The 23,140-nt window shown below is 57.0% G+C and overlaps 1 protein-coding gene across 1 annotated transcript in view; it reads right to left on the bottom strand.

The window, feature by feature from the left end:
• Window positions 1–612: 612 nt before the first annotated feature.
• COL11A2 (collagen type XI alpha 2 chain) overlaps window positions 613–23,140 on the bottom strand; it is a gene marked incomplete at its 5' end in the record, with an annotated part of 29,291 nt that continues 6,763 nt past the window's right edge. Inside the window, 60 exons of the mRNA XM_080805181.1 lie at window positions 613–1,777; window positions 2,548–2,754; window positions 3,101–3,213; window positions 3,788–4,055; window positions 4,174–4,227; window positions 4,422–4,457; window positions 4,759–4,812; window positions 4,964–5,071; window positions 5,337–5,390; window positions 5,548–5,601; window positions 5,715–5,822; window positions 6,093–6,146; window positions 6,753–6,806; window positions 6,929–6,982; window positions 7,167–7,220; window positions 7,633–7,740; window positions 8,080–8,133; window positions 8,291–8,344; window positions 8,541–8,594; window positions 8,836–8,889; window positions 9,074–9,181; window positions 9,391–9,444; window positions 9,546–9,599; window positions 9,742–9,849; window positions 9,988–10,095; window positions 10,321–10,374; window positions 10,528–10,617; window positions 10,766–10,873; window positions 11,232–11,285; window positions 11,497–11,550; window positions 11,643–11,696; window positions 11,837–11,881; window positions 12,009–12,062; window positions 12,148–12,192; window positions 12,290–12,343; window positions 12,635–12,688; window positions 13,673–13,780; window positions 14,092–14,145; window positions 14,356–14,400; window positions 14,526–14,579; window positions 14,815–14,859; window positions 15,107–15,160; window positions 15,301–15,345; window positions 15,534–15,587; window positions 15,763–15,807; window positions 16,240–16,293; window positions 16,413–16,457; window positions 16,540–16,593; window positions 16,796–16,849; window positions 17,036–17,089; window positions 17,184–17,237; window positions 17,325–17,378; window positions 17,738–17,794; window positions 18,282–18,368; window positions 18,848–18,922; window positions 19,266–19,328; window positions 19,556–19,597; window positions 19,699–19,758; window positions 21,900–22,079; window positions 22,747–22,809. Of these exons, the coding sequence (XP_080661307.1) occupies window positions 1,637–1,777; window positions 2,548–2,754; window positions 3,101–3,213; window positions 3,788–4,055; window positions 4,174–4,227; window positions 4,422–4,457; window positions 4,759–4,812; window positions 4,964–5,071; window positions 5,337–5,390; window positions 5,548–5,601; window positions 5,715–5,822; window positions 6,093–6,146; window positions 6,753–6,806; window positions 6,929–6,982; window positions 7,167–7,220; window positions 7,633–7,740; window positions 8,080–8,133; window positions 8,291–8,344; window positions 8,541–8,594; window positions 8,836–8,889; window positions 9,074–9,181; window positions 9,391–9,444; window positions 9,546–9,599; window positions 9,742–9,849; window positions 9,988–10,095; window positions 10,321–10,374; window positions 10,528–10,617; window positions 10,766–10,873; window positions 11,232–11,285; window positions 11,497–11,550; window positions 11,643–11,696; window positions 11,837–11,881; window positions 12,009–12,062; window positions 12,148–12,192; window positions 12,290–12,343; window positions 12,635–12,688; window positions 13,673–13,780; window positions 14,092–14,145; window positions 14,356–14,400; window positions 14,526–14,579; window positions 14,815–14,859; window positions 15,107–15,160; window positions 15,301–15,345; window positions 15,534–15,587; window positions 15,763–15,807; window positions 16,240–16,293; window positions 16,413–16,457; window positions 16,540–16,593; window positions 16,796–16,849; window positions 17,036–17,089; window positions 17,184–17,237; window positions 17,325–17,378; window positions 17,738–17,794; window positions 18,282–18,368; window positions 18,848–18,922; window positions 19,266–19,328; window positions 19,556–19,597; window positions 19,699–19,758; window positions 21,900–22,079; window positions 22,747–22,809 (4,335 nt within the window). The 3' untranslated portion in view covers window positions 613–1,636. The remainder of the gene's footprint in view (window positions 1,778–2,547; window positions 2,755–3,100; window positions 3,214–3,787; window positions 4,056–4,173; window positions 4,228–4,421; window positions 4,458–4,758; window positions 4,813–4,963; window positions 5,072–5,336; window positions 5,391–5,547; window positions 5,602–5,714; window positions 5,823–6,092; window positions 6,147–6,752; window positions 6,807–6,928; window positions 6,983–7,166; window positions 7,221–7,632; window positions 7,741–8,079; window positions 8,134–8,290; window positions 8,345–8,540; window positions 8,595–8,835; window positions 8,890–9,073; window positions 9,182–9,390; window positions 9,445–9,545; window positions 9,600–9,741; window positions 9,850–9,987; window positions 10,096–10,320; window positions 10,375–10,527; window positions 10,618–10,765; window positions 10,874–11,231; window positions 11,286–11,496; window positions 11,551–11,642; window positions 11,697–11,836; window positions 11,882–12,008; window positions 12,063–12,147; window positions 12,193–12,289; window positions 12,344–12,634; window positions 12,689–13,672; window positions 13,781–14,091; window positions 14,146–14,355; window positions 14,401–14,525; window positions 14,580–14,814; window positions 14,860–15,106; window positions 15,161–15,300; window positions 15,346–15,533; window positions 15,588–15,762; window positions 15,808–16,239; window positions 16,294–16,412; window positions 16,458–16,539; window positions 16,594–16,795; window positions 16,850–17,035; window positions 17,090–17,183; window positions 17,238–17,324; window positions 17,379–17,737; window positions 17,795–18,281; window positions 18,369–18,847; window positions 18,923–19,265; window positions 19,329–19,555; window positions 19,598–19,698; window positions 19,759–21,899; window positions 22,080–22,746; window positions 22,810–23,140) is intronic.

The raw sequence follows: 23,140 nt of genomic DNA, 5'->3' as shown, positions 1-23,140 counted from the left end.
CCAGACCCAGAGGGCACAGAGCTTCTGAATAAGCCTTGAGAGGGGCCGCTAGGGAAGAACGGGGGCGGCACAGCACCCCGTTCGGACGAGGACTGAGCACTTGACGCAAAGAGAAGCCTGGACAGGGATAGCGGTAATACTGGCAGGTGCGGGTAGCCTTCGACCACACCCACAGCCGGGGGCGAGGGGTGGGGGCAGGAAACATTGTCTTGGACGTGAGCCTCAGTCTCCTCATTTGCAAAGAGTTGAGACTAGACCTTGTGAGGCCCCCCTCCACCCCTGAGGTCCCTAAAGATGGGAAATGGGGGTGCTGAAAGGTCGTGTTTGATCTGGACATGAGGAAGACAGGCACACCCTCACCCAAAAACAATCCAGCACCCATGTCACACGGACCCTGTCTCCCCACCCAACGTCACTGGGCGATCAGTTTGTGAGTCTGGACTTGTCAGCCAGGTTTCATGAACTCTTTCTGGGCCTTGACACCATGAAAGGACAGGCCCTCTGGGGAAAGGGATGAACCCTTCCATTTCTGGGAAAGCCTCAGCCAGCAAAGAGGGGGTACAGGTCCGGGTCTGGGGAGAGGGTTGAAATAACAAGCACCACACACACACACCCCGGAAGGAGATCACATTATTTAACCATCAGTCAGAAAGGACACTGGTCGTAGGGCTAGACAAGGTCCTGGGAGTCCCTTCCATCCAGACGCCACACATTAACCCTTCCATAGCGGGATCAGCGAAGGTGAGGGGGAGCTCAGGGGTGGGACCAGGGTGGCCAGGAAGGCAGTGGGATACTGGGGGACTCAGAGCATTGGGATTGATGAGCTGCTAAGGACGAATTTCCATATTTCAACAGTGCTGAATACAGGCCCTGATCTCACCCCTCACCCTTCCGTTTCCCCCTACCCCCAGGCGGGGGGCGGGGGGGGGGTGGCCCGCTTTCCAAGTTGCAGGCAGTTCCTGCAAGACCCAGACCAAGTGAGAGACAGACGGTGTGTGGGTCAGGGAGCCCAATACCTGGAAGGCGGAGCAGCCCCACCCTGGGCAGAGAGAGTCAGACCCTGAGGCAAAGGAGACCATATATTCCAACATTCACAGTGGGTGCTACAGGCGGGCTGTGAGGGAGGTGGGGTTTGGCCTGAAAATGTCCCCCACAGTCACTGAGGAAAGCCCTGAGGCAAGGAGGAGGGGGCCGGGGCTCACCCTTGGAGAGCCCTGTCTCCAAAGTCCGCTAATTTTTGTTGGCATTTATCTCTTTATCTTTTTTTGTTCTTTTGTTCTCCACTCTTTAAATAATTAATATAATTACTTTTAAATACAAAATACACAGTGTCCTTTCTCTTCTCTTCCGCTTGTTTGGGGGTGGTTGGGAGGTGAGTTTTAAATAAGGGTCCCAGCTGTCTAACAGGTCACAGGCTCCAGGTGGGAAGGCCAAGAACCCCAGATGCCCCCCCTCCCCTGGGGCACCTGGCTCACGCTTTACCCCTCCCCTGGTCTGCCCCTGATTGGGGGCTCTCGGTGCCCTGGCCCAAAGCCCCCTAGATGGTGAGGAGCCCTCTTGGGAGGCAGCACAGAGCTAACGCTGTGGGATTCCAGGTGGGCCTGGCTTCGGTGCATGGGGTTAGACTGAGCAGATCCTAGCCCATGAAGCAGACAGGCCCCAGCAGCACCCCTCCCCGCCGAGGGGGGGCCCCCAGGTCTGAGAAGGAGGCATCCAGCACTGGTAGCTGCTCCAGCACGGGTGTCCGCACCTCCAGCACCGTCCGGCCTTGCTGTGTCTTGAAGGGCAGACAGGAGAGAGGGAGCAGTGAGCGTGGTGGAGGGACGGGTGCACACACACACACACACCCAGATTCCCCAGGCTTGGCACCGGGCTCGCCTCTCCTCTGAAGGCCCTAAGATGCTGTTCCTCCCAATCCTTGTTGTGTGGTCAGACTTGCTAGATTTTCTTCCTCAAATGTCTTCCAGAGTTGGGGTTGGGAAAGCTGGGGAGATGTGTGTGTGTGTATGTGTGCATACGGGTGCACACATGCATGGGTGCACACATGCATGTGTGCTCATGAGCCAGTCTTGGGTTTGTCTTTGAGACTATCCCCCTGGGGTGGTTGTGTGAGTTGGCGTGACTCCATGGGGTGTGTAAACATATGTCTGCAGTGTAACTGCATGATAACATCGGACACGATTCCCCGTGTGTGCATGTGTGACCCTGTCCAGGCAGCGCCAGGGGTGTATGCACATTCTGTGGGTATCTGTGTGCTCCTGTGCCTTCATGGGGCAGGGGTGATTTGCACCTCTGCGTGCCTCCATCCAACAGCCTGTGTGAATGTGTGCACCAGCCTGCGTGACTCACTCTGGGTGATGTTGGTGTGTGCACAGAGGTGAACCCCACCTTCCATCCTTCCCACCCTCCTTGCCATCAGCGCCCCCTCAGGTGTATCTGACACCAAGAAGCTAGAGCCTCCTGCTCTTCCTGGGTGCCTCTGCCCAAAGAGTCTTCCTGCAGCCTGACTCAGGGATGCACCCTGATCTAGCTCTTCCTGCTTCCCACCTGACAGCCATCTCTGAATTCCTTGACATAGGGGCTGGTCTCCAGGCTCAGCTCATCCTCATTGGCCCCCCGGAGCTTCAGGGGACCGCCTTGGGCCATCCCAGAGCAGGGGTAGGAGACATCCTGATGGGCTGAGACACTGAGCAGCCGCAGGAAGGTGAGCTGCACCACACCAACCGGGGAGCCTTCTGAGTCGACGTAAGAGAACTGGCAGGAGAGAGGCTGGTGGTGAGGGGCAGATGGAGCAGGGCTGGCAGAGCATCTACAGAAGCGGGGTCCCCGGGGCTGGGGTCACGGGCAGGGAATGGGTGGGCAGAAAGGGCTGAGGGAGAAATGAGGGACCTGAGCAGGAGGCCAGGACTGACTGAGGGTAAACAGAAGGCAAGCTCTGTCTAGGGTTGTCGAGGGAAGAGGCAGCGGGCTGGTGGTAAGAAGGGAAGAGCCAAGGAAAGAAGGGGCACAGGCTCTGTAGTGCCAGGGCACCTGTCACAGAAACCCAGAAGCCACTGGGACCGCGAGTGGGGCAGGGGAGGGAAGAGGGGGAAGCCCTCACTTGCGTGACATCATCCCTGGGTGTCACACATGTTTCCCCTCCGGCTGTAAAGTTGCAGAAAACCCGGAAGGCATCCCGAGCACAGCCCTGGTTGGGATCCACCCAGTACTCTCCTGTTGGGTGAGGGAGAGGGAAGGGTCAGGGTCCCCACAGGTGGGACCCAAGACACTCCTTGCCCCCCTTCCCACTCCCACCCCGCTGCTCCAAACCCCCACCCTCCCCACCATGCCCTCAGTCTCCAGGTCCCACTGTCCCCTGGAATCCCACAACGCTGCCCACCCTACTTCGTGCCCCATCACCACCTTATACCCCTGCCCGCCTGTGGCACCATTCCCCGCAGCGGCACGCCCAGGCCCCCGATGGAGGGGGCAGGAGCACTGACACCTCATGTCGGTACAATATGTGGTGGTAGATTTGCACGCGTGCCCATCTGTGTAAATGCAAGCACGTGTGCACATGTGTGTATGTTTGTCACTTCCTGCAGGCAGCAGGCTGATCATGAGCCGGTCTGCACCGGGAAGACCAGATCAGTTGTCAAATGTTGAAAAACTCCCCACCTGGCTGGTGAAGAACTGCCGTTCCAGGCCCCTCAACCCTCACCCCACCCCACGCCTTCCCCCAAGAAGTCCCTGCATCCACTCTGCTTTTCATCCTGTTGTGACGCCGTCTCCTGAGGCTGGCACTGACCGTCGGGCAGCTCCGGGTGGCAGAGCTTCAGGTCCTGGCAGGTGCGAGCGGGGCTGTCCTGGGTCCCTGTCGGCCGCCTCATCTGCTCAATCTCCTCCCGCAAGGAGTCGAGGGAGCCAAAGATCTCCTCCAGCCCCCCCGCACTGCCTGGAGCCCCCCCAGTCGGCAGGGCCTCATCCTCCTGCATCAGGCGGCTTCCGTCCACAGAGCGCCGAGTCTTCTTGGGCATCTGGATGGGCAGGGGCTGGATCACCTCGCCGGGGGGGCCCTGGGTGGAGGGAAGGATGGAGAAGGTGAGGGACAAGCAGATAGGAGGTAGAAGCCAAGAAACTCGGAGAAAGAGAGGCAGAGGCGGAGACAGAGGCGGGCCCTGACTTGCAACTCACCGGGTGTCCTGGAGGACCCTGGATGCCCTTCTCTCCCTTGGGTCCAGCTGGGCCCTGCCGAAGGAGTAAATGAGTTCATGGAGGAATCAAGGGCTCATGCATGCAGTCAAGGCCGCAGAAGGGTCAAGTCAGTCTCTGGGCTGGGAATGAGCAGCTCTGCTGGAGGGAGCATGTTTGCCCTGGAGAGGAGGTGTCAAGTCTGGCTGGGGGAAGGGGGCAGAGCTCAGAGCTGGCTGGAGGTCACTCACTGTGGCTCCTTTGGCTCCTTTGGGGCCAGCAGGTCCCTGGGAAATGAGGAAGAAAGAGATGGTCACCACAGGGGAGGGGTGGGACAAGGAGGAATGGAGAGGCAAAGTCCTGAGTCCACAGGACCCTGGCTTTACTATAGGAGGGGCAGGCCTGAGGGAACACGGGGACATTCAGGAGGCCCTGGAAGGATGGGGGAGGAGACACTGTGTAAGGACATATGGAGGACACTGGGGCCTGCTCTGCTTGGCTGGTGGTTGCCATGGATGCCATTGGGGGATTATGGAGGGGGAGCAGTAGGGCTTAGGGGATTTAGTGAGGAACAGATGGGGTACTCACGGGGAGGCCGGGAGGCCCTCCAGGACCAATAGGGCCAGATGCTCCGGGGATACCCTAGGAAGGAAAAGGGAATGGTTCAACTGGGTCCCCCTCCACACCCCTCCTCACCCCCCATCCCCCAGCTGAGTCTCCACTTCCACCCTCCCCACCCCCAGCACGAATCCCCACGCTCATCCTCCCAGACCTTCCAGGACCATGTCCTCACCGTCTCTCCCTTCTGTCCAGCAGAGCCCTGAGGGCCAGGAAGTCCCCGATCACCCTTCTCTCCCTGCTCCCCAGGGGGCCCAATCAGCCCGATGAGACCTGGGTGACCCTGAAGAAGGGACAGGTGGTCAGGGGGAGGCAGAGAGGAGACACACGGATGTAGAAGGAGGAGCCCACAGGGGTCAGAGCCCAAACGACAGGAGAGACTCGGGCAAGGGGCTGAGGACAGAGCAGGGCCTATGAACAGCCCTCACTGAACAGCCCTCACTGAGCAAGTGTTGGAGCCCTGAAGCACAGCAGTGGACACTCGGGGCCCCCACAGGCCTCCGAGCTGAGGGTAAGGGGAGATACCCAGCCGCAGGTCTGTCACTCACCTTCTCGCCCTTGGCTCCAACATCACCTCGCAGGCCAGGAAGTCCCGGGGGTCCCTGTGGGGAGACAGAAGTCACTCTGTCCATGGAAAGGTGGGACCAAGCTCTCCCCAGAGCCATGTCCCACCTCCTCCAGGGCGTCAGCTGGATGCCCACTGCCCAAGAGCACCACCAGCCTCACCCCACCCACCCCACCCAATCCAGAGTCACTCACCAGAGGACCTGGAGGTCCCGCCTGGCCTGTGGCCCCAGGACGGCCTTGCTGACCCTGCAGATTCAAGGGGACCACAGAGATCAGGAGAACTGTCCCCACATGGGCACCCCTCCAAAGGCCCCTGACCCCTCCTACCCCCAGCCAAGCCGCTCCACTCCATGACTCACCACTGAGCCCGGGAGTCCCCTTAGACCATCAGGACCAGGTTTCCCTGCTGGGCCTGCTGGACCCACAGAGCCTGTCTTCCCCGGGGCACCCACAGCACCGGGATCCCCCTGAAACATATACAAGGAATGAGTCTTAAAGGGCAGAGGAAAGGGGTAGGGGTGGAGGTAGGGGTTCCAATGTGGAAAGCATGAGGCAGAGAGGAGGGGGCAAACTCCAGGAGCCCCAGAGCAGGAATAGGACTAAGTATAGGGAACCCCCCTCGAGTCAAGAGGCTCAATGTGGGGTAGACATCTGGAGAGAGGAATCTGAGGAAGCAGAGGTGCCAGAAGATGGGGGGGGAGGGAATATTCCAGTATCCAGGATGGCCTCTCCCTCACCTTGGCTCCCTTCTCTCCTTGCCGCCCCTCAGGACCAGGGGTGCCAGCAGGACCCTGCAGGTGGAGACAGGAAGGAAAACTCAGTGAGTCACCAGGCTCAGCTTCTTCCCCGTCCTGTCCTCCTGGCTCCGGGGACCATGAGCCTGTGCGTGCGCGTGTGCATGCCTGCATGCGCGCGCGCGCACACACACACACACACACACACACACACACACGTGCATGCACCAACAGAGTTGCAGAAGCTGATTCCCAGACGAGCTGGTACAGCTGTACCGGTTGTTAAAATACCGGGGAGTTCCGTGTATTCGGGGAAGAGCCACCTGCCCGCACACCGTCTACCATCCATACACCTTCTACCCCAGCAAATAGAAGGTTAATCCGTGGCCCAGCAGGGACCCTCCAGGAAAGCTAGCCCCTTCCTCCAGGGTCCATTCTGACCAGTTGATGGGTACCACCCCCCACACCCGGGCAAGAACATACATAGCAAAGCCCAGGAATAGACATACTCCCTTATACACGGCACACTTACAAATACAAGTGTCCACACACATGCACCCCGCCCCCAGGCACCTCCCTGCCCATCCCATCTCCACTGCCCCCATCCCCTATTCACCCGACCAAGGACTGCCCCTCAAGGTCCCAGATGTCCACCTCACTTACCCGCTTTCCAAGTGGTCCAGGGGGTCCATTCTCCCCAGTGGGACCAGGGGATCCCTAGGGAGGGACAGGGGTGGGTGAGTGTTTAGCCTCCAGCCAATGGAGTGGGGCTTAAAAAGGGGGTAACGGGCCTGAAGGCTTGGGCTTTGTAGTGGAGGGATGGGTCACTGGTCACTCACAGGCTGTCCCGGCTCGCCATCCTCTCCGCGGTCACCCTTCACACCATCCTGGCCCTGCAGGGATGCAGCAAGGTCAGGGGTTGCCCCAACCTGGCTGGTGTCACCCCCAAAACTGCCAATCTTCCCATCCCTCTGCCTGCCCTGCCCTACCTCCAGCTTCCCACACTCAAGCCAGTCCGCCACACGAAGGCCCATACAGGGGCCCATCTTTTGCCTTCCCTCCCACGAGCAGACTCACCCGAGGGCCACCTTCTCCAGGAGAGCCAGGATCACCAGGAAAACCAACAGGACCCTAATGCAGAGAACAGGGTCAAGGTCACCACCCCCTAACCCTACCTAGAGCCAACAAAGACGCTCAGAGCACATGCCACACTCTCTCTCTCCAGCTGGTGCCCCTGGTGCCCAACCGCACACCCTGGGGAGATGGTCCCTGCCACTCTCTTTTCCCCGCCTCATGTGCTGTACGCTTTCTGATGCTTTCAGGGAATTAATTAGAAGGCATCTCTCACTTTCTCTCTCTGGATTTCACACGCTGCCATGGATTTCATACATCCCTGCCAGGAGACCTCATTCCAGAGCCTTCCACCCAAGTATCCCCCCATTCCTGGGTTCCCCCTACTCCAAGACCCTCCCACTCACACACACCCCTATTCCCAGGTCTCTCATTCACAAAGCCCTCCTCCCAGCCCCTCCCCTAAACTCACAGGGTTCCCTTTGGGGCCATCATCACCGGTGGGGCCTTTAGGCCCTGGTGGTCCTGCCTCTCCTGGTTGCCCCGACTCTCCTTTCTCCCCACGCTCCCCGCGTGGGCCCTGAAGGATGAGTAGAGGGTATGGATGGTCCCAAAGGGGTCTCGAAGATCAAGGATGCAGCCCCTGCTTCCAAGATACCTTCAGCCTCCCCTCCACCCCCTCAGTGACAGCAGGATGCTCACAGAAAGTCAAGCCCATAGGGAGTCCTCCGGTCCCTCCTTCCCTCCGAAGAAAGAGCATGGGGCTCACTCAGACCCGGGGGTCCAGCCTCACAGAGTGTTAGGAGCACAGGCTCCTGGGCTGTAGAGGAGCTCCAGCTCTGGGAGGTCGCAGTAACAGGGGCTGGGGTTGAGGAGGGTGATGGGGATTAGGGAGCAAGGCCTCAGAAATCTCACTCACCTTGACACCGGGCTCACCCTGGACCCCTGGAGAGCCTGACTCTCCTGGCTCCCCCTACAAGGAGATTGGGTTCAAAAACCTTTCCCCCCCAAATCTCGATATTCCCCATATTTCATTCTCTTTTGCCCCAACCCCAACCAAAGCTGGCAGAAGTCCAACCCTCATACCCCACCCCAAGACAAGTCCCTTCATTCACTCCCTTCCCAGTTACCTTCTCTCCAGGGGGACCTAGGTTCCCAACACCTCCCGGGGGACCTTGCGGACCCTGGAAGGGGAGCAGAAGTAAGAGTCATTGCTTAAGGGAGGGGGCAGACCCTGAATGAGCACCCCAAGGTCACAGCAGTGAGACAGCAGGAGGCCTTCCAGGGCCGGCGACTTCTCATGGCAGCTGAGATGAGACTAGAGTTTATAGTCTGGGGAAAGGGAGGCAAGACTGGCCACAATGATCTGAGAGGACTCACATCAGCTCCATTGGGTCCAGCTGGGCCTCGAGGTCCTGGGGGGCCGGGTGGTCCCTGGGGAAAACAGACAGAGCAGAGATGGGGAAGGGAAGAGAAGGGAAGAGCACTAGGCACACAGGAATGCCAGAGGGTCCCGTGAGGTTGACATCCTAGGGTGGGGGTGGGGGTTTCAGGGGAGGGGGGCAGCCCCACCAGGAAGCAGCATGCGGGGAGCAGGGATGCTGGGAGTGCTGGATGGAGGGGGAGACACTAGCAGGTGGGGTTGGGGCCAGGGGGTCAGTGGGGTCACTCTCACCATAGGGCCCACATCTCCTGTTTCTCCCTTCTCACCCGACGGGCCTGGCAAACCCTGTGCGGGGGTACACAGCACAGACCAGATGACCGACCCATCAGAGAACAGCTCCAGGTACATTTAACCTCCAGTGCCCCTCCCTCCGATCCCACATGTCCCCCAGTCCTCAGCAGCAGGGGCTGGTCAGCAGACTCATCTTGAGCCCAGCTCTCAGCCCCTGCCTCTACTCCCCCCAACTCACCTGTAGGCCAATGGGTCCCGGGGGCCCATTGAATCCTCTAGTTCCTTCGTCACCTTTGGCTCCAAAGTGTCCCTGGGGTCCCCGAGCCCCGGGCTCCCCATCTGCTCCCTGAGGGGGAGGCAGGGCAGGGATAAGGACACAGAGATGGTCATGGGTCAGGAGTGCTCTATTCACAAACTCCACACCAAGCTGGGCACCAGGTCCAGAGCCCTCCCACGCTCAACTCCAAGGGTAAAGGGGGAACTGAGGGCAGACTAGAAGTTGCCAGCGCCCCTGGTGGGGCAGGGAGGGGAGCAGACGGGGCATCAGTCACTCACCGCGGCTCCAGGCTGCCCCACAGGACCAAGGGGTCCAGGGGGACCAGGAGGGCCCTGAGGGGAAAAGGAGAGTCAGAGACACCAAGACAGGGAGAGACCAGGTGGAAACAAGGCTAAAGACCACAGATCAGAAGTCAAAAGTCACAGTCACTTACATGTTCACCCTTATTCCCTTTAGTGCCCTTCTGTCCAGGGTCTCCCACCTCACCCTATGGGGACAAGGCAGATGAGATATTAGAGAAAAGACTCAGGTGGGGCAAGAAGGGTAAGACAGGGATGGGGATGGGAGGCATGCGCAGATCAGCAATCTCATCTGGAAAGATTGGGCCCAGGGTCTGTAGGTTCCCACACCTTGTCTCCATCCTCTCCTGCCACACCGGGGGGTCCAGCAGGACCGGGAAGCCCCACAGGACCCTGCACCCCGTCTCGACCAGTTGGACCAATGGGGCCCTTCTCACCCTGGAAGAAAGGAAGAAAGGAGTCATGAGCTGGAGACGACCCTCCCCCTCTAACACCCTCACAAGAAACTCTGTAGCCCAGCAGCTCACAACTCGCAGACCCCTCCCCAGTGTCTCTCCCCAGGGACCCCACACTCACCGGGACACCTTTCTCTCCTGCGGCTCCAGGGGGACCCTGTGGGCCTGGGCGCCCTGGGGGACCAATGGGTCCCCCCGATCCTGCTGCACCTCGCTCCCCAGGGGAGCCCTGAGACAGGAAATGGACTCAGACCCCCACAGCCCACCCACACCAGAGAAGCCCTGAACATGGTTCCCAGGAGAATAGCTCCAAATTGAATACACAATGGCGGATCCTAGACTTCCTCTGCCCAGTCCCACAGCCCTGCCTAGATCCAGATGCCCCTCTTCATCCCTCCTCACCCACTCATTCCTGGCTCCTCCCTCCCGCCCCCCTCAGGTCCCCCAGACTCACTGCAGGGCCAGGGGGACCCGCGGGACCTTCATTTCCCTTCAAGCCGGATCCACCCTGTGAACCAGAGATTGGGAGTCACAGATGTGAGTCGGGAAGGCAGGGAAGGATGAGGGGAGGGGAGGCAGACTTGGAGAAATGGGTGTGGGGGTGACACTGAGCGACTCCAGGATGCCAGATGACTTGTTGGGGCACTGAGCTCTCACTCACAGCAGTGCCAGGGAGGCCTCTCTCTCCTGGGAAGCCCCTCAGACCAGCAGGTCCATCCTTCCCTGGAGCCCCTGGGGGACCAGGGTCACCCTAAGATGAAATGAAAGGTCATGAGCCACAGCCATGCTCCCGAATTGGACAGAGAGATCTCTGGCTTTTCTCAAATCCTAACTATCTGTTCCCTTTAGCACCCCAACCCTGGTCTCCCAAGTTCCCCTCTGCCTGACCCCTTACTGACCTTTGTTCCTTCTTTTCCAGCTGTTCCAGTCAGTCCCTGCTCTCCTGGGGGGCCTGGGGGGCCCGGGTGACCTCTCTCCCCCATGGGCCCAGTTTCTCCTGCTGCTCCCTAAGAAAGAGACAGAAAGACTCCAAGCTGACCCTCTGCCCAGCTCCCCACCCAAAGAGGCCACCCTGCCATCCTAAAATGACCCCTCTGGATGCCCTTTATCCCCACCCCAAATCTAGTGGGGAATTCCTGGGGCTCTCCTGGGACACTGTGCTGGAGTGTAGTTCCCCAGTCTGGGGTAACTGCACCACGCCGCGTCCCCACTGGGGAGCTGCCCCTTTGGGACACGAGATGAGAACTGGCCCAGTCGGGATCCTGCTCCAACGGGGCGGGGACATGTGATCAGGAAAAGGGAGAAGAGGATCAGACAAACTAACTTCAGGGTCTGGGGTCCACTTTCCTCAGGGGGCAGCCATACCTGAGGTCCCACCACCCCTGGAGGGCCAGGGGGGCCAGTCTTCCCTTGGAAACCCTGAAAGAGGAAGAGGAGAGAGCAGTCAAGGCATGTCAAGCACAGACACTGTGGGACGGACTCCAGGTTCCTGGAGGAAGGGCAGAGTCACCACCGAGTCCTTGGCCACGGGTCTGAGCAGCACCAGGACAATCCCTTTGTCAGAAGAATCTCCATGGTGGGCCTACCAGATAGTCCTGGAAGGTCTGGGGGAGCCAGGGGCATTACTTACCACTTCCCCTCTCTGGCCTGGGTGTCCCGGCAGCCCGTCCTTCCCAGGGGGACCCTAGAAAGGGTTCAGGCATCAGGTGAACGCTGAGCTGGGAAGGAGGATGGAGAAGGATTCACAGAACCCAAGTGGGTCAGAGGTCCACTTACCGGAGGTCCTTTGGGGCCAGGAAATCCATTGGGGCCTTGAGGTCCAGGGAGACCCTAAAGACAGAGCCAGGTTGAATGAGGGGAATGGGCAGGGGGTGCCTATTCCCCAGCCCCCTACCCAGGGAGAGAGGGCGAGTGTTCCACTCAGGCTCCCTGGGGAGCACTGGAGAACAAGAGACTCAAGGCATACTCACCCTTTCTCCGGGGGGCCCATGGGGGCCATCACCACCTGATGTTCCCTGTGGGGGGGGAAGAGAGTCAGAGGGGAAGAGGCACTGCCTTCTAGCTCTGCTGGAGGTCAGAGGAGTCAACCAGGAGCCAGGTTAAGGGGCAGATGGTGGATGGAGTCCTGCCAAGACCACTAACCTTAGCGCCAGACTTCCCTGTGGCACCTCGGGGTCCCCGCTGACCGCATGGACCCTAGAGAGGGGGGAGGGGAGCTGTCAGAAAAACCCAAATGCACCTCTTGGGATCTTGAGCCACATGTCTGCCCCCCCGCACTCACCGTGGGTCCCCGCTCTCCCCGAGGCCCTGACTTCCCCGACAGGCCCTGGTGGGAAGGAAGCAGAAACAACACATCACCAGAGGCGCGATCCCACCCATAGGGCAGCCCTGCCCTCTGCATCCCTTCCATTCCCCCAGCTTACCCGGGCTCCCTTCTCTCCACTGGCACCAGGAAAACCAGGAAATCCCAGGGACCCCTGGTGAGGATGGAGAAGGAGAAAATTGAGACGTCATGAAAACAGAGGCCCTAGGAGTGGGGGTCAGGAGAGGTGATGGAGGCAGCAGGGTGGGAGGCCTGGGCTTTTCCAAGAACTAGGTGGCCTTGGACACACCACCCGCACCCCCTGCGGCTGCCTGGCCCTCTGTTTCCTCATCTGTAGAATCCGGTTGAGCTAAGTTCACTCTAGGGTCCCCCACCACTGTCAGTCTATGCTTCCTAGAATCATAAAGGGAAGAAGAGAAGGAGCACAAATGGGGCATAATATCACCTTGGGACCCTGGCGTCCAGGGTAGCCAGGCAGACCAGGAACACCCAGCTTGCCCTGTGGAGAGACAGGGAGCAGTTGGGAAGGAATCAGACACCACACCATCCCTGGAGACCCCAAGCCCCAGAGACGGGAGCCAGCCCCCACCCAGCGAGCCTCCCCAGCAAACCTCCAGGCCCCAGCCCCTCCTCTCCTGCTCCACAGGCTGCCTGGCTTTTGTCCTCCATCCTTCCTGAGAGTGGATTTTCCCCAGCTCTGGGGCTGGGATCCTGCCTCCTCTGCACCTTTAAACCCACGGCTCCATGGAGTTCCGTGATCTAGCCCCTGCCTAACCCCCAAACTCAGCTCCCCTTCCCCAGCACACACTCCCTGTACCACTGAGACCAGTCCCCTTGCAGGTTCACACACCACACTCAGGATGGCCTCTGCCCCCCGACCCGTGTCTGCACCACCCCAAACCCTCCTGACATGCACCCCCTTCCTCCTGGTGCTTCAGGGCCCGCCATGCTCAGCCAGCGGTAAAGCAGAGGTTAGGAGCTGGCCGGCCTGCCTACGCTCAAACGCAGGCCATGCCCATGACTGGCTGTGGTACGAACAAGCATTTTTACTTGTTGCAGTGAACGCTCTCTGCAGCCCAGGGCTTAGGACAAGCAGGCACAGGGCTGGCCCTCGGTGAGGACATGGAGATTAGCTCTGTAGGTCACCTCCTCTGACTGTTTGACTCTCCCTTCTTGTAATTCCCGCTGCTCTAAGTCTGGACACATTTTCCTTCTGCCTTGTACCTACATTCCTTATGCCAGCCTCATGCCTTGTCCCTACCTCTATGCCACGTAAATTCTCCCGACAGGGACTTTTCCTTGACTTCTTATGTATCCCCACCTCACCCCCAACTGTTAGCAGCCGGGGGGGTGCCTTCTACAGAGAGGAGCATAATTAACATATCGTGGTCTTCAAATGACTCACTGACTCCAGCTGTGGGCACCCCCAAGCACATCCTGATCCCAGGGTTCAGGCCCTCATCCCCTCCACGTCCCCTGTCACCTTTTCGCCCATGAGCCCGGGGGGGCCAGGGTCTCCAGTGGGTCCAGTGCGTCCCTTCGGCCCCTCGGGACCATCTTCTCCCCTAGAACCAGGAACTCCAACCTCTCCCTGGGTAAGACAGTCGAAGAGGTGAGTGTCAGGGACTGGTGGTGTGGACTGGGCCCCGGTGGGCTAAGTAGGGTCCCAGAAACTACTGCAGGACAGGGAGCTCCACAGGGACAGGGAGAACACTGCGACTATCAGCCTGGTGGGACGCAGACTGTGCAGGTTGCCATCCTGCCAGGGTCAGGCTCCAAGGGAGAAGAGCACTGGAGATGGGGAATCTGGGGTTTCAGGAAATAGGCTGGTGACTGGGGGCTCCAACATGGAGGAACATCAGGACTTCGGGTTGGGGGGCCAATGTGTGGGTTTCTACTCACCCTGTCACCTTTTACGCCCATGTCCCCTTTGAACCCGGGAAAGCCATCCTCGCCCTGAGAGAGATGGGGGTGAGAGGTCACCAGAGATGATAGGGGGTCAGGAGGTCAAATGGAGGATTTCAGAAAACATGGCGGAAGGGTGGATTTCGGAGCTGGAGAGCAGCACAGCGCAGGCTGGTGGGAAGGAAGCGGGGCGAGAGCTGGGCAGAAGGGGTGGTGCGGGGCAGGGTGGAGGTGCCGGGAGGCTGGGGGCGCCTCTCTCACCTTTTCACCCTTATGACCCTTCAGACCACGAATTCCATCCACACCCTGGAATTAGAAGGCAGACAGAGACAGATCAGGGACGGAGATTGGAGTGGAAGGATCGAGTTCCTGAGACCCCAGCTGGCTCCCCTGACCACAGTCCTTTATCTCCCACCCTGGTTGTCCGTTACCTTGACACCTCGAGGTCCTGGGTATCCTAGAGGACCCTGAGGTCCAGATGGGCCCTGGAAGAAGAAAGAAAGTCATCTAAAAAGGGGTCTCGGTGTGTGACTGTGGAGGCCTCAGGGCGTGGAAGAAACAGTACAGACAACAGTGGAGTCTGGATAGGGATACAGGGAATGGGACCGAGAATATTTCAGAGCCACGTGAATGGTAAGACAGGGAAAACGCAAGGACTATGGGGCCCCAGAGTCTGGGTGGAAACTCCCTCCAGGTGAAAGCAGGTCTGGAAGATCTCACCTGGTTTCCTTTGGTTCCAGGAGGACCTTCCTTTCCAGGGTGACCCTGGGGGTAGGGGGAAGGAGAATGTGACCACTGGCCACTGTCACCTTCCCTGCACCCCTCCCTTCCCCTCTTTAACCCCACTTCCCCTTGTGACCCTAATGTAGCCAACTGACCAGGGGCAGGCACCACCAGTGACCTCCCAGTGTGATGGACACACCGTGTGGATAGTTACCAAACGCACTTGGAGGTCATTCACTGGGATGGAGGGTCAAGTGGAATTTGGATTAAGAGGTGCGGACCCACTCACCGGAGGCCCGTCAGAGCCAGGCATGCCAGGGAGCCCTGGTTTCCCTCGAGGACCCTGCAGGGAGAGGAGGAGGTAGAGGGTCACGAGAGGGATCAGATCAGACCGTGGCTGAAGTCCTAGCCACACAGTTAAGGCTCTCCCTACAGCCAACCTCTCCAGCCCATCCCCTGTCACCCAATCACTTAGTCACTTACCTTCTCTCCGTGAGGCCCAACGGCACCCTGGGGCCCGGGGAGACCCTACACAGAGAGAGAGAGAAGTCACAGGGCCCCACAGGGGTGGGCTGCTCTCTCCTGTAGCCAGCATCCCCATTCGGAGTATGAGCACTGGAGTTTGAGACCCTTAATTTTCATCCAGGGTTTGACCCTCTGTGGAAGCCCAGGAAGCCCTTGTTAAAGATGGGGAGGGGTTGGACAGGACAACTCACCTGGGTTCCAGGAGTGCCCTGTTGTCCAGGAGGTCCTGGCTCTCCCTGGGGTCCCTAGAAACAAGCAACACGGCACAGGTCAAAAGAAGATGCTGACGGGACAAACTGAGGGCAGAGAGCTGAGTCCTAGCTGGGACAGCAGAGCACAAGAACCAGAAGCAGGCAGGGCGTCAAAATGGTCACCAAGGAAACAGGACCTTGGCTAAGGTTCTCCGTGCCCATTACTCACCAAGCTCCCTTTGGGACCATGGGGACCATCCATGCCTCGGACTCCCTGAAACACGAGAGGTGCTTGAGTAGGCTGGAAGGTGGGGCCTGGACCTTGGAAGGACCTGTGGTTTCTGGGAGGCCCAGCCATTCCAGAGGGTGGGACGGGGCAGCCTCATGTTGGTCAGACTTCCAATCCATCCCAAACCTAAGCAAACATAGCCGGCCCAGATCCACAGGGCGTGGGTCTATGGGTCTGTGGGTTTGCGGGTTTTTGTTTTGTTTTTCTCAAAGATTTTTTTTTAAGCTATGCTCAGAGCCTTTGGTGGACTGTACCACAGGACCCTGCAAGGTCACCTGGGATTAAAGGCTGGAGCAGAGCGAGGTGGGGCCAGGGAGGGGGAACTGGAGGAGGGGGAAGAGAGGCAGCTAGGAAGGGTGGAGAGTTGGAAGGGTCAGGGGGTGAGGTCAGGGTCAGAAGTCAGGGACAGTCACATACCGGGGGTCCAGGAATACCAGGTGGGCCTTTAGGGCCAAGGAGACCTCGAGGTCCCTGCAATCAGGTGAGGGGAAGAAATGACATGCATGGGCAAGAGATAATGTGTGCCTTTTGTGTCCATATCCCTCCCCTGGCATCCCCAGAGCTCCACCACTGGCCCCCTAGTCACTCACCGACTCTCCAGGCAGTCCCCGGGGCCCAATCTCCCCATCATCTCCCTGGAAGAGGAGGATATGATGAAACAGCCTCACCCTCCACACCTCTCCCATACTGACCACCTGCCCTGGCCACAATACTTACCCGATCTCCATCCTCACCGGGGGGTCCAGGAAGGCCCTGGGCACCAGTATCACCCTGGAAAATGGGGACTAGGTAAGAGGGGCCTCAGAGCCCCCAGCACAGACACTGACCCTCTTCAATTAACCAACCGGTTTCATCCATTGAGCTCCTGCTGGGACCCTCAGCCTCCTTCCCTTGCCTTGTGCTTCCTAACCCTCCCACCTCTCCACAGAAGGCCTACACCCTCATCACAATGCAATACCCCCAATATACTCACCCGGTGTCCCTTCTCCCCAGGGAGCCCTGGGAGTCCATCAAAACCTCGGTCACCCTAGGGGAAGAGGGGCAGCCCAGGTGAGGTCCTAGCTCTTTTCCCTCCTCATCCCTCCCTCCTGTGTCCTGAGTGGGGGGTGCCACTTCATGGGGAAACTTTGGGAACTTGGTCATCCCCAGAAAATAAGTGAGCTTAGATGGGGCTGGAAGTCACAGGCATCAGAGAGGGACCCAGGCCTGTCACCTTCACTCCAGGTTCTCCAGGCATCCCTCGGGCTCCATCAGCACCTGCTCGGCCCTGGAGTGCAAGGGAAGTGTCAGAGCAAACAGAGGCATAGTCCCCCACAATCTGAGTCCTGTCTCCCACCCACACCCACCACAACCCCACTCACCCTTCGCCCAGCCTTGCCAGGAGGGCCTGTGAGACCTTGAGGTCCTCTGGGGCCCTGGTGAGAGAGAGTCAGGGCAGGGTTAAAGAGCACAGACAGAAAGAGAGGCACTGGATGGGGGATCAGATGGGTGGGGCTTGTCACCTGAGGTCCTAGGTCTCCTGATTCTCCTTTCAGGCCAGGGCTCCCAGGTTGTCCCTGGGACAGAAAAGAGAGAGCGGCTATGTTGAAAGACACACCCAACAATGACTTCAAAGCCCTCCCCAAAAGTAGCAAAATAACTTTTTTTTAAAGATTTTATTTATTTGAGAGAGAGAGTGAGAGAGCATGAGAGGGGAGAAGGTCAGAGGGAGAAGCAGACTCCCCAAGGAGCTGGGAGCTCGATGCGGGACTCGATCCCAGGACTCCGGGATCATGACCTAAGCCGAAGGCAGTCGCCCAACCAACTGAGCCACCCAGGCGCCCCACAAAATAACTTTTAACTTGGTCCCTTTCCAGAATTATCCATACCCACACACACAAATAAAGAACTCTACCCCAATATCAAACAAACTCACCAAGGGTCCAGGGCGGCCTGTGTATCCCATGGGGCCAGGGGGTCCCCGGAGCGCCAGCTAGGGGAGCAAGGGACACAGCAGAGCTGAGGAAGAGGCATCAGGAGAACTCCCAACCCCAGTACACGCTCCAAATTCAGCTTTCCACTCTTTTTTTTTTTTTAAGATTTTACTATTTATTTGACAGAGAGATCACTAGTAGGCAGAGAGGCAGGCAGAGGGTGTGGCGGGGGGAGGGGGGGGAGCAGGCACCCTGCTGAGCAGAGAGCCCGATGCGGGGCTCTATCCCAGAACCCTGAGATCATAACCTGAGCCTTTAAAGGCAGAGGCTTAATGCACTGAGCCACCCAGGTGCCCCTCAGCTTTCCACTCTTAATTCTCATTCCATTGCCTTGTATTCTCCCCAACCTACCTCCCTTTCAGCCCCAAACCAACCCAGACCTTACCCTGCCCCACATTTACTCCAACCTACCCGTCCAGCTCCTCCTAAAGTCCACTTGCCCTCCATACCCATCCCTTCACCAACATCCCCTCCAGCCTTACGTACCCGTGCCTGCTGCAGAATTGCCTGGGCCTGAGCCTCCTGGGCTGCCACCACAGGGCCCTTGTCACCCCCACCACTGCCAAACCGGAACTGAGGGGTAGAGAGAAAGAAAGGTCCATGTTCTCTTCCAGGAAACTCATGTGACCCTCCCAGTCAAAGGCTTCATCCAGCACTTCTCCCCTTTTCCCAGGTGCAGAGACACCCCCTGCCCCATGCCCTCCTCCAGTGTCTCCTGTGGAAGGTTTTCAGATAATCATGTATAGGTTTTCAGAAACTCTATTCCTGTCTCCCTGCCCCCTGCCCCACTCTCTGTCTTCTGGAGTTTTTCCTCCAGAAAAACTCTCCTTTGTTTCCAGAGTCCCTGAAATGTGAATTTTCTGCCAAGTTCTAGACAATCCATGTTTGGTTCTAGGTCCTCTAATGAGGCCCTAGTCCATCCACCTCAAAGATCAATCTCTTTGTGTTGATGGTCTTTCAAGACTCCTCCTCAGCTTTCCTGGTCTTCTGGTTCTTGGTAACAGAACAGTTTCCCCTGCCCCTCCCATTCCAAAGCCCAGAAGACAACTCACTGGGAGCATGAGAGATGTGCCAGGAGGGCCAGGGGCTCCATCCGATCCAGGGAGCCCTGCTCGGCCAGGAGGGCCCTGGAATAGGGAGAAAATGAGGATAGGTGGATAGTTAGGGAATGTTAGGGTCTTGGCATCAGTGTGAAACCCTCTACAGAATAAATAAAAACTTCCCTGTATCTTTCCTGAACCGTCCTACCCTCATACAGAAAAATAAGGGTGAGATACCAGATTGCTCTCCTCCCCAACCAGAGCCTGTCCTCTCTTCTGGGTTTTGGGGAGCACACCAACCCCTTATTCATTGATCAGCCATTTAATGAGGAATTGCTTAGCTTGGCACCCCTGTTGGGTACTAGAGGCTCCTCTGCAGTCCTCTGCACACACATACACACATGCACGCGCACACGCACTACTCCCTTACCCTCTCACCAGGGTCTCCAACTGGGCCTGGGTTGCCCTGGATGCCAGGGGGACCAATCAACCCCTGAGGAACAAAAAAGGAGTGGGTCAGATATGGGCATTCAGATAGAAGAGGGGTATGTGGCTGAGGGGTGGTCTCTACAAAAGAGATTTGAGGATCTGGGAAGCTTTGGAACGACTCTCCAGAGTTCTGAGAAGGAGGCCTGGACATATGTGGGGAAGACATAGGTGAGTGTGTAAGAAGGGTTTCTGAGAAAAGAATGGAGGCTAATGGGTCACAGCTACACTTACCGCAGGGCCTTCTGGGCCAGGAGGCCCCTCTACTAGCATACCCTGTAGAAACAAAGGTCAAAAGTCAGAGGCTACAATGCTAGCACCCTTACCTTCTTTTCTTCTTCCCCCTGCCTTCAGCTCAGTAACCAACAGTGACTTACAGGTTCCAGCACCGCAGGCTCCCCCTTCTCTCCCTTCAGCCCCCGAGGTCCACGGGCAGCCTGAAGAAGACACACATGTAACCCCCAGTGGGGCCTGTGAGCAGCCAGGACACCAGGACAGCTCCTATCCCAACTCCCACCTTCCTTCACTCTCAGATCCTCTGGAGACCTCCCCAACCCTATGTGACTCCCTCTTCACAGACCTCCTAGGTCTTCCAAGGAGACCTCAGAGCTCCCCACCTCCAATTCCCAGCTCCATCTTAGCAAACAAACTTCCTCATTTCCCTGAAGACCTCTTTCAGGAAGGTCTTCACACACTTCCCGGAATTCCAAACCACATCCTTAACCTTCCCAAACCTTCTTCTGGAAGACCCTGCCCTATTCTCCAAGCTCCCTTTGACTCCAGGAATCTTTAGAACTTTAAGAAACTATCAACTACCTCACCCTACTGCAATCCACCAAATAAGCATCTCTCTAAGATTGTGGATTGATTTTTATCGGGGTTTGAGAGAGAGCATGGATCCGTATGAGAGTCTGACATAATCTAAGAAGTCTTTTCTGGGAAAGAGAAAGTATATGCCCTTATGCACAGAAGTTTTCTTAGAATTTCTTAGAATGTCAAAGGGTTCACAAGTTAAAAACTCTACAGAGGCTAAACACCCATACTCTAATTGGAAGGCAGTCCCCACTGATACCCCAAAGTCAGACCTCATAACTGGTTTTTGGAAAAATACAGCACTTGGGCTATTGCTCAAGACCCAGAGCAGACCCCCAGCTCCTCTCCTAGCAAGGACACTACATCCTTCCTCCAGCCCTCATTTATACTCCAAGCCCACCAGTTCCTTCTTTTCCACACTTCTCCAATGCCCACCCCCAATACTGAGGCCAGAACCAAGATACGGATGGGAAGAATGGAAATCATTCTCCACTCCCCCAACTCTCCCAGCAAAGACCTTCAGAATCCACCCCTCCACCTCCATCTGACCAAACAGCAATGATGAATTTTCAAACTCTCCCATATCCCATATCAACCCCAAATTTCCAGAAAGCAGCAAAAGGGAAAGGCAGCACAGGGTCAAGGGTGGCAGTATTAGAGAAGGAAAGTGTGGGACAAGGCAGCAGGGTAGAGGAGGCAGCTCTAATTGCAAGGCAAGCAAAAGATGAGGGGAATAGACAGGAAATTTCCCAGCTGAGAGGGAGTGGTTGAAGACATGGGAAACAATTAAGGGAGACATTTCAAAGGGACAAACACTTGGAAGCAAGAATGATGCCAGGGCCAAGAAAAATTAAAGATGGCCAAGATGGCTAGAAAATGAACTGGACAAACAGGAAGTGGTTGGACAGACAGGAAGCAGCCAAGAAAAGAAGATCCAGGAAGTGGACCTTCAACAACAACATGGCTACCATGACCAAGAGAAAGATGTTGTTCACAAAACAGACAAAAAGTGACTCCTGGAAAGGGGATTATGACAACGAAAGGTAATTCTTCCAGAAAACACAGACATCAAGGCTAGTACACGCAGGAAGTAGCCATGATAAATATCTAGGCCCACAGTGGAAACTTTATTATTATTTGGATGACCTGAGACACACAGGAAGTGGCTTATTAGCAAAGGAAATTGTTACAAGACAGCATGAAAAACTAAAGCCAATACATAAATAACTCCCTTTCAGTACAAACTGTCACAGTCACCAAGATGGATGCCAAGATGGATGGCCAAGGAAGACAGGAAAGGACAGACAGGGAGTGACCCGTAGGTTAGAAAACATGATATAGGAAGTTAGATCATTTGGCAGCAACATGGATAGGAAATTGTTTTTACCAAGAAGAAATGATGGAGACAGACTGACAATGGACAAAAAATAGGGGATTATTGGCCAAAAGCTTTATGAAATACAGCTTGATTGAGATAGAAAGTGGCCAAGAAAGATAGGAAGTGGCTATAGGATTAAAAAAGAAAAAAAAAATCCCAACTGCCCTGGACAGAAGGATCCATGAGTTGTCACAGGGCAAGATATTTGGCAGGGGAAAGCAGAAAGTCATCCTTTCAAGCAACATATACATCTTATGTGAACAGAAAAAGGTGACTCCTCAATGGGAGGTAGCTTGCAGCCAATAGACAATAATCAGAAACAACAGGAAGCAATTCTTACAGCTCCCACTGCAGGTCAAGAACGGAAGAGGAGCTCCTTTCACTTACGGCTCCCGAGGGGGCTGTCTCCGCAGACAGGGCAGGGCCAAGTTCCGTCTCCTCACGATAATCGTCCCCATAGCCATAGGTGTAATCGTAGGGCCCTGCTGGGGGGTCTGTGCCACCCTCCCTATATTCCTCTGTCAGGAACCTGTCGGCTGTGGAGGGGACCTGGAGATCTGTCTGCTCCTTCCCGGAGATGGGGAGGGAGAGGGGTAGATGGGGGCATTAGGGCTGAGAGGAGGTTTTCCCTGGACCCGAAGGGTGTGGGGTCTGGCCCAAAGAATTCTGAGGGTAACTGGGACTGGATTTTTTCTCCCAAAGAAAACAAGGGAAGTGGTTGTATAGAAAGGGGAGGGCCATCAAAGGCCCCAAATGAGGAAGGATGCCCAAAAAATGGGCCTGGTGGGAAGAAATGATGAATTACAAGAAGGAAGAAGAGTGGCCGGAGGACTGGACACAGAGTAGACAGTCTGTGGAGATAATGGTAGACAAAGGAGTCCAGAGAATAATCAAAGAAAAGGATGTAAAAACAGAACAGAAAAAGTGACAAGATTGGACAGAAGACTCCTGGGAACAGAAATACGATGAAAACCTTTTGACACCAACATGGGGAAGAGGTTGTTCCAGAATCAAAGGCTAATGGAAGGAGACATGGACACTGAAGAAAAATGGCTGTGCTTAGAAAGACAAGCAGGCCAATAGGTCTGGAGTGACGGGAAGACCACAAATAGATATGACAAAGAGCCCTCCGGCCAGAGGAAGAGTTGATTCACCAAGATGACATGGGGTAAAGGGGAGTGGGTCACAGATGCCCACTGCCCCCAGCTGGGGTGAGGGTGGGGGATGGAGTTACCTCCTCAGGGGGTGGCAAGGGGCTTGATTCCAGGATTCCTTCCTCTTCACCTGGGGTGGGGTCCTAACCCCAAGGAGAAGGGGGAGAAGAGTAATATGGGACGGAAAGGAAGAAGAGAGGTTAGCAGGAGGGGAGGCAAAGCAGCATCTTGTCCCCCACTGTGGGCAGGGTCTGTACTGGGGCGGTGGGGGTAATCTCAGATCTTGCAGCCCCTTTGGAGGGGGGACAGTTTGGGGAGAGTAAATCTCCGAGGCCATAGAGGTTTGGGGGCACAGATCTGGATGCCCCAGCTCTACCTGCCGGTAACCGCTTCCTCTGGTCCTGGGGGGGGCCCGGGCAGTGGGGGGAGCTGCCCGCCGAGCTGGGCGTCTGAAGGGGGGAGGCAGGCCCCGCG

Source organism: Martes martes (assembly GCF_963455335.1).
Source record: "Martes martes genome assembly, chromosome: 6".
NCBI classification, from domain to species: Eukaryota; Metazoa; Chordata; class Mammalia; order Carnivora; family Mustelidae; genus Martes; species Martes martes.
The sequence above is the reverse complement of the archived record's forward strand: the minus strand, read 5'-3'. Positions and strand labels throughout refer to the sequence as shown.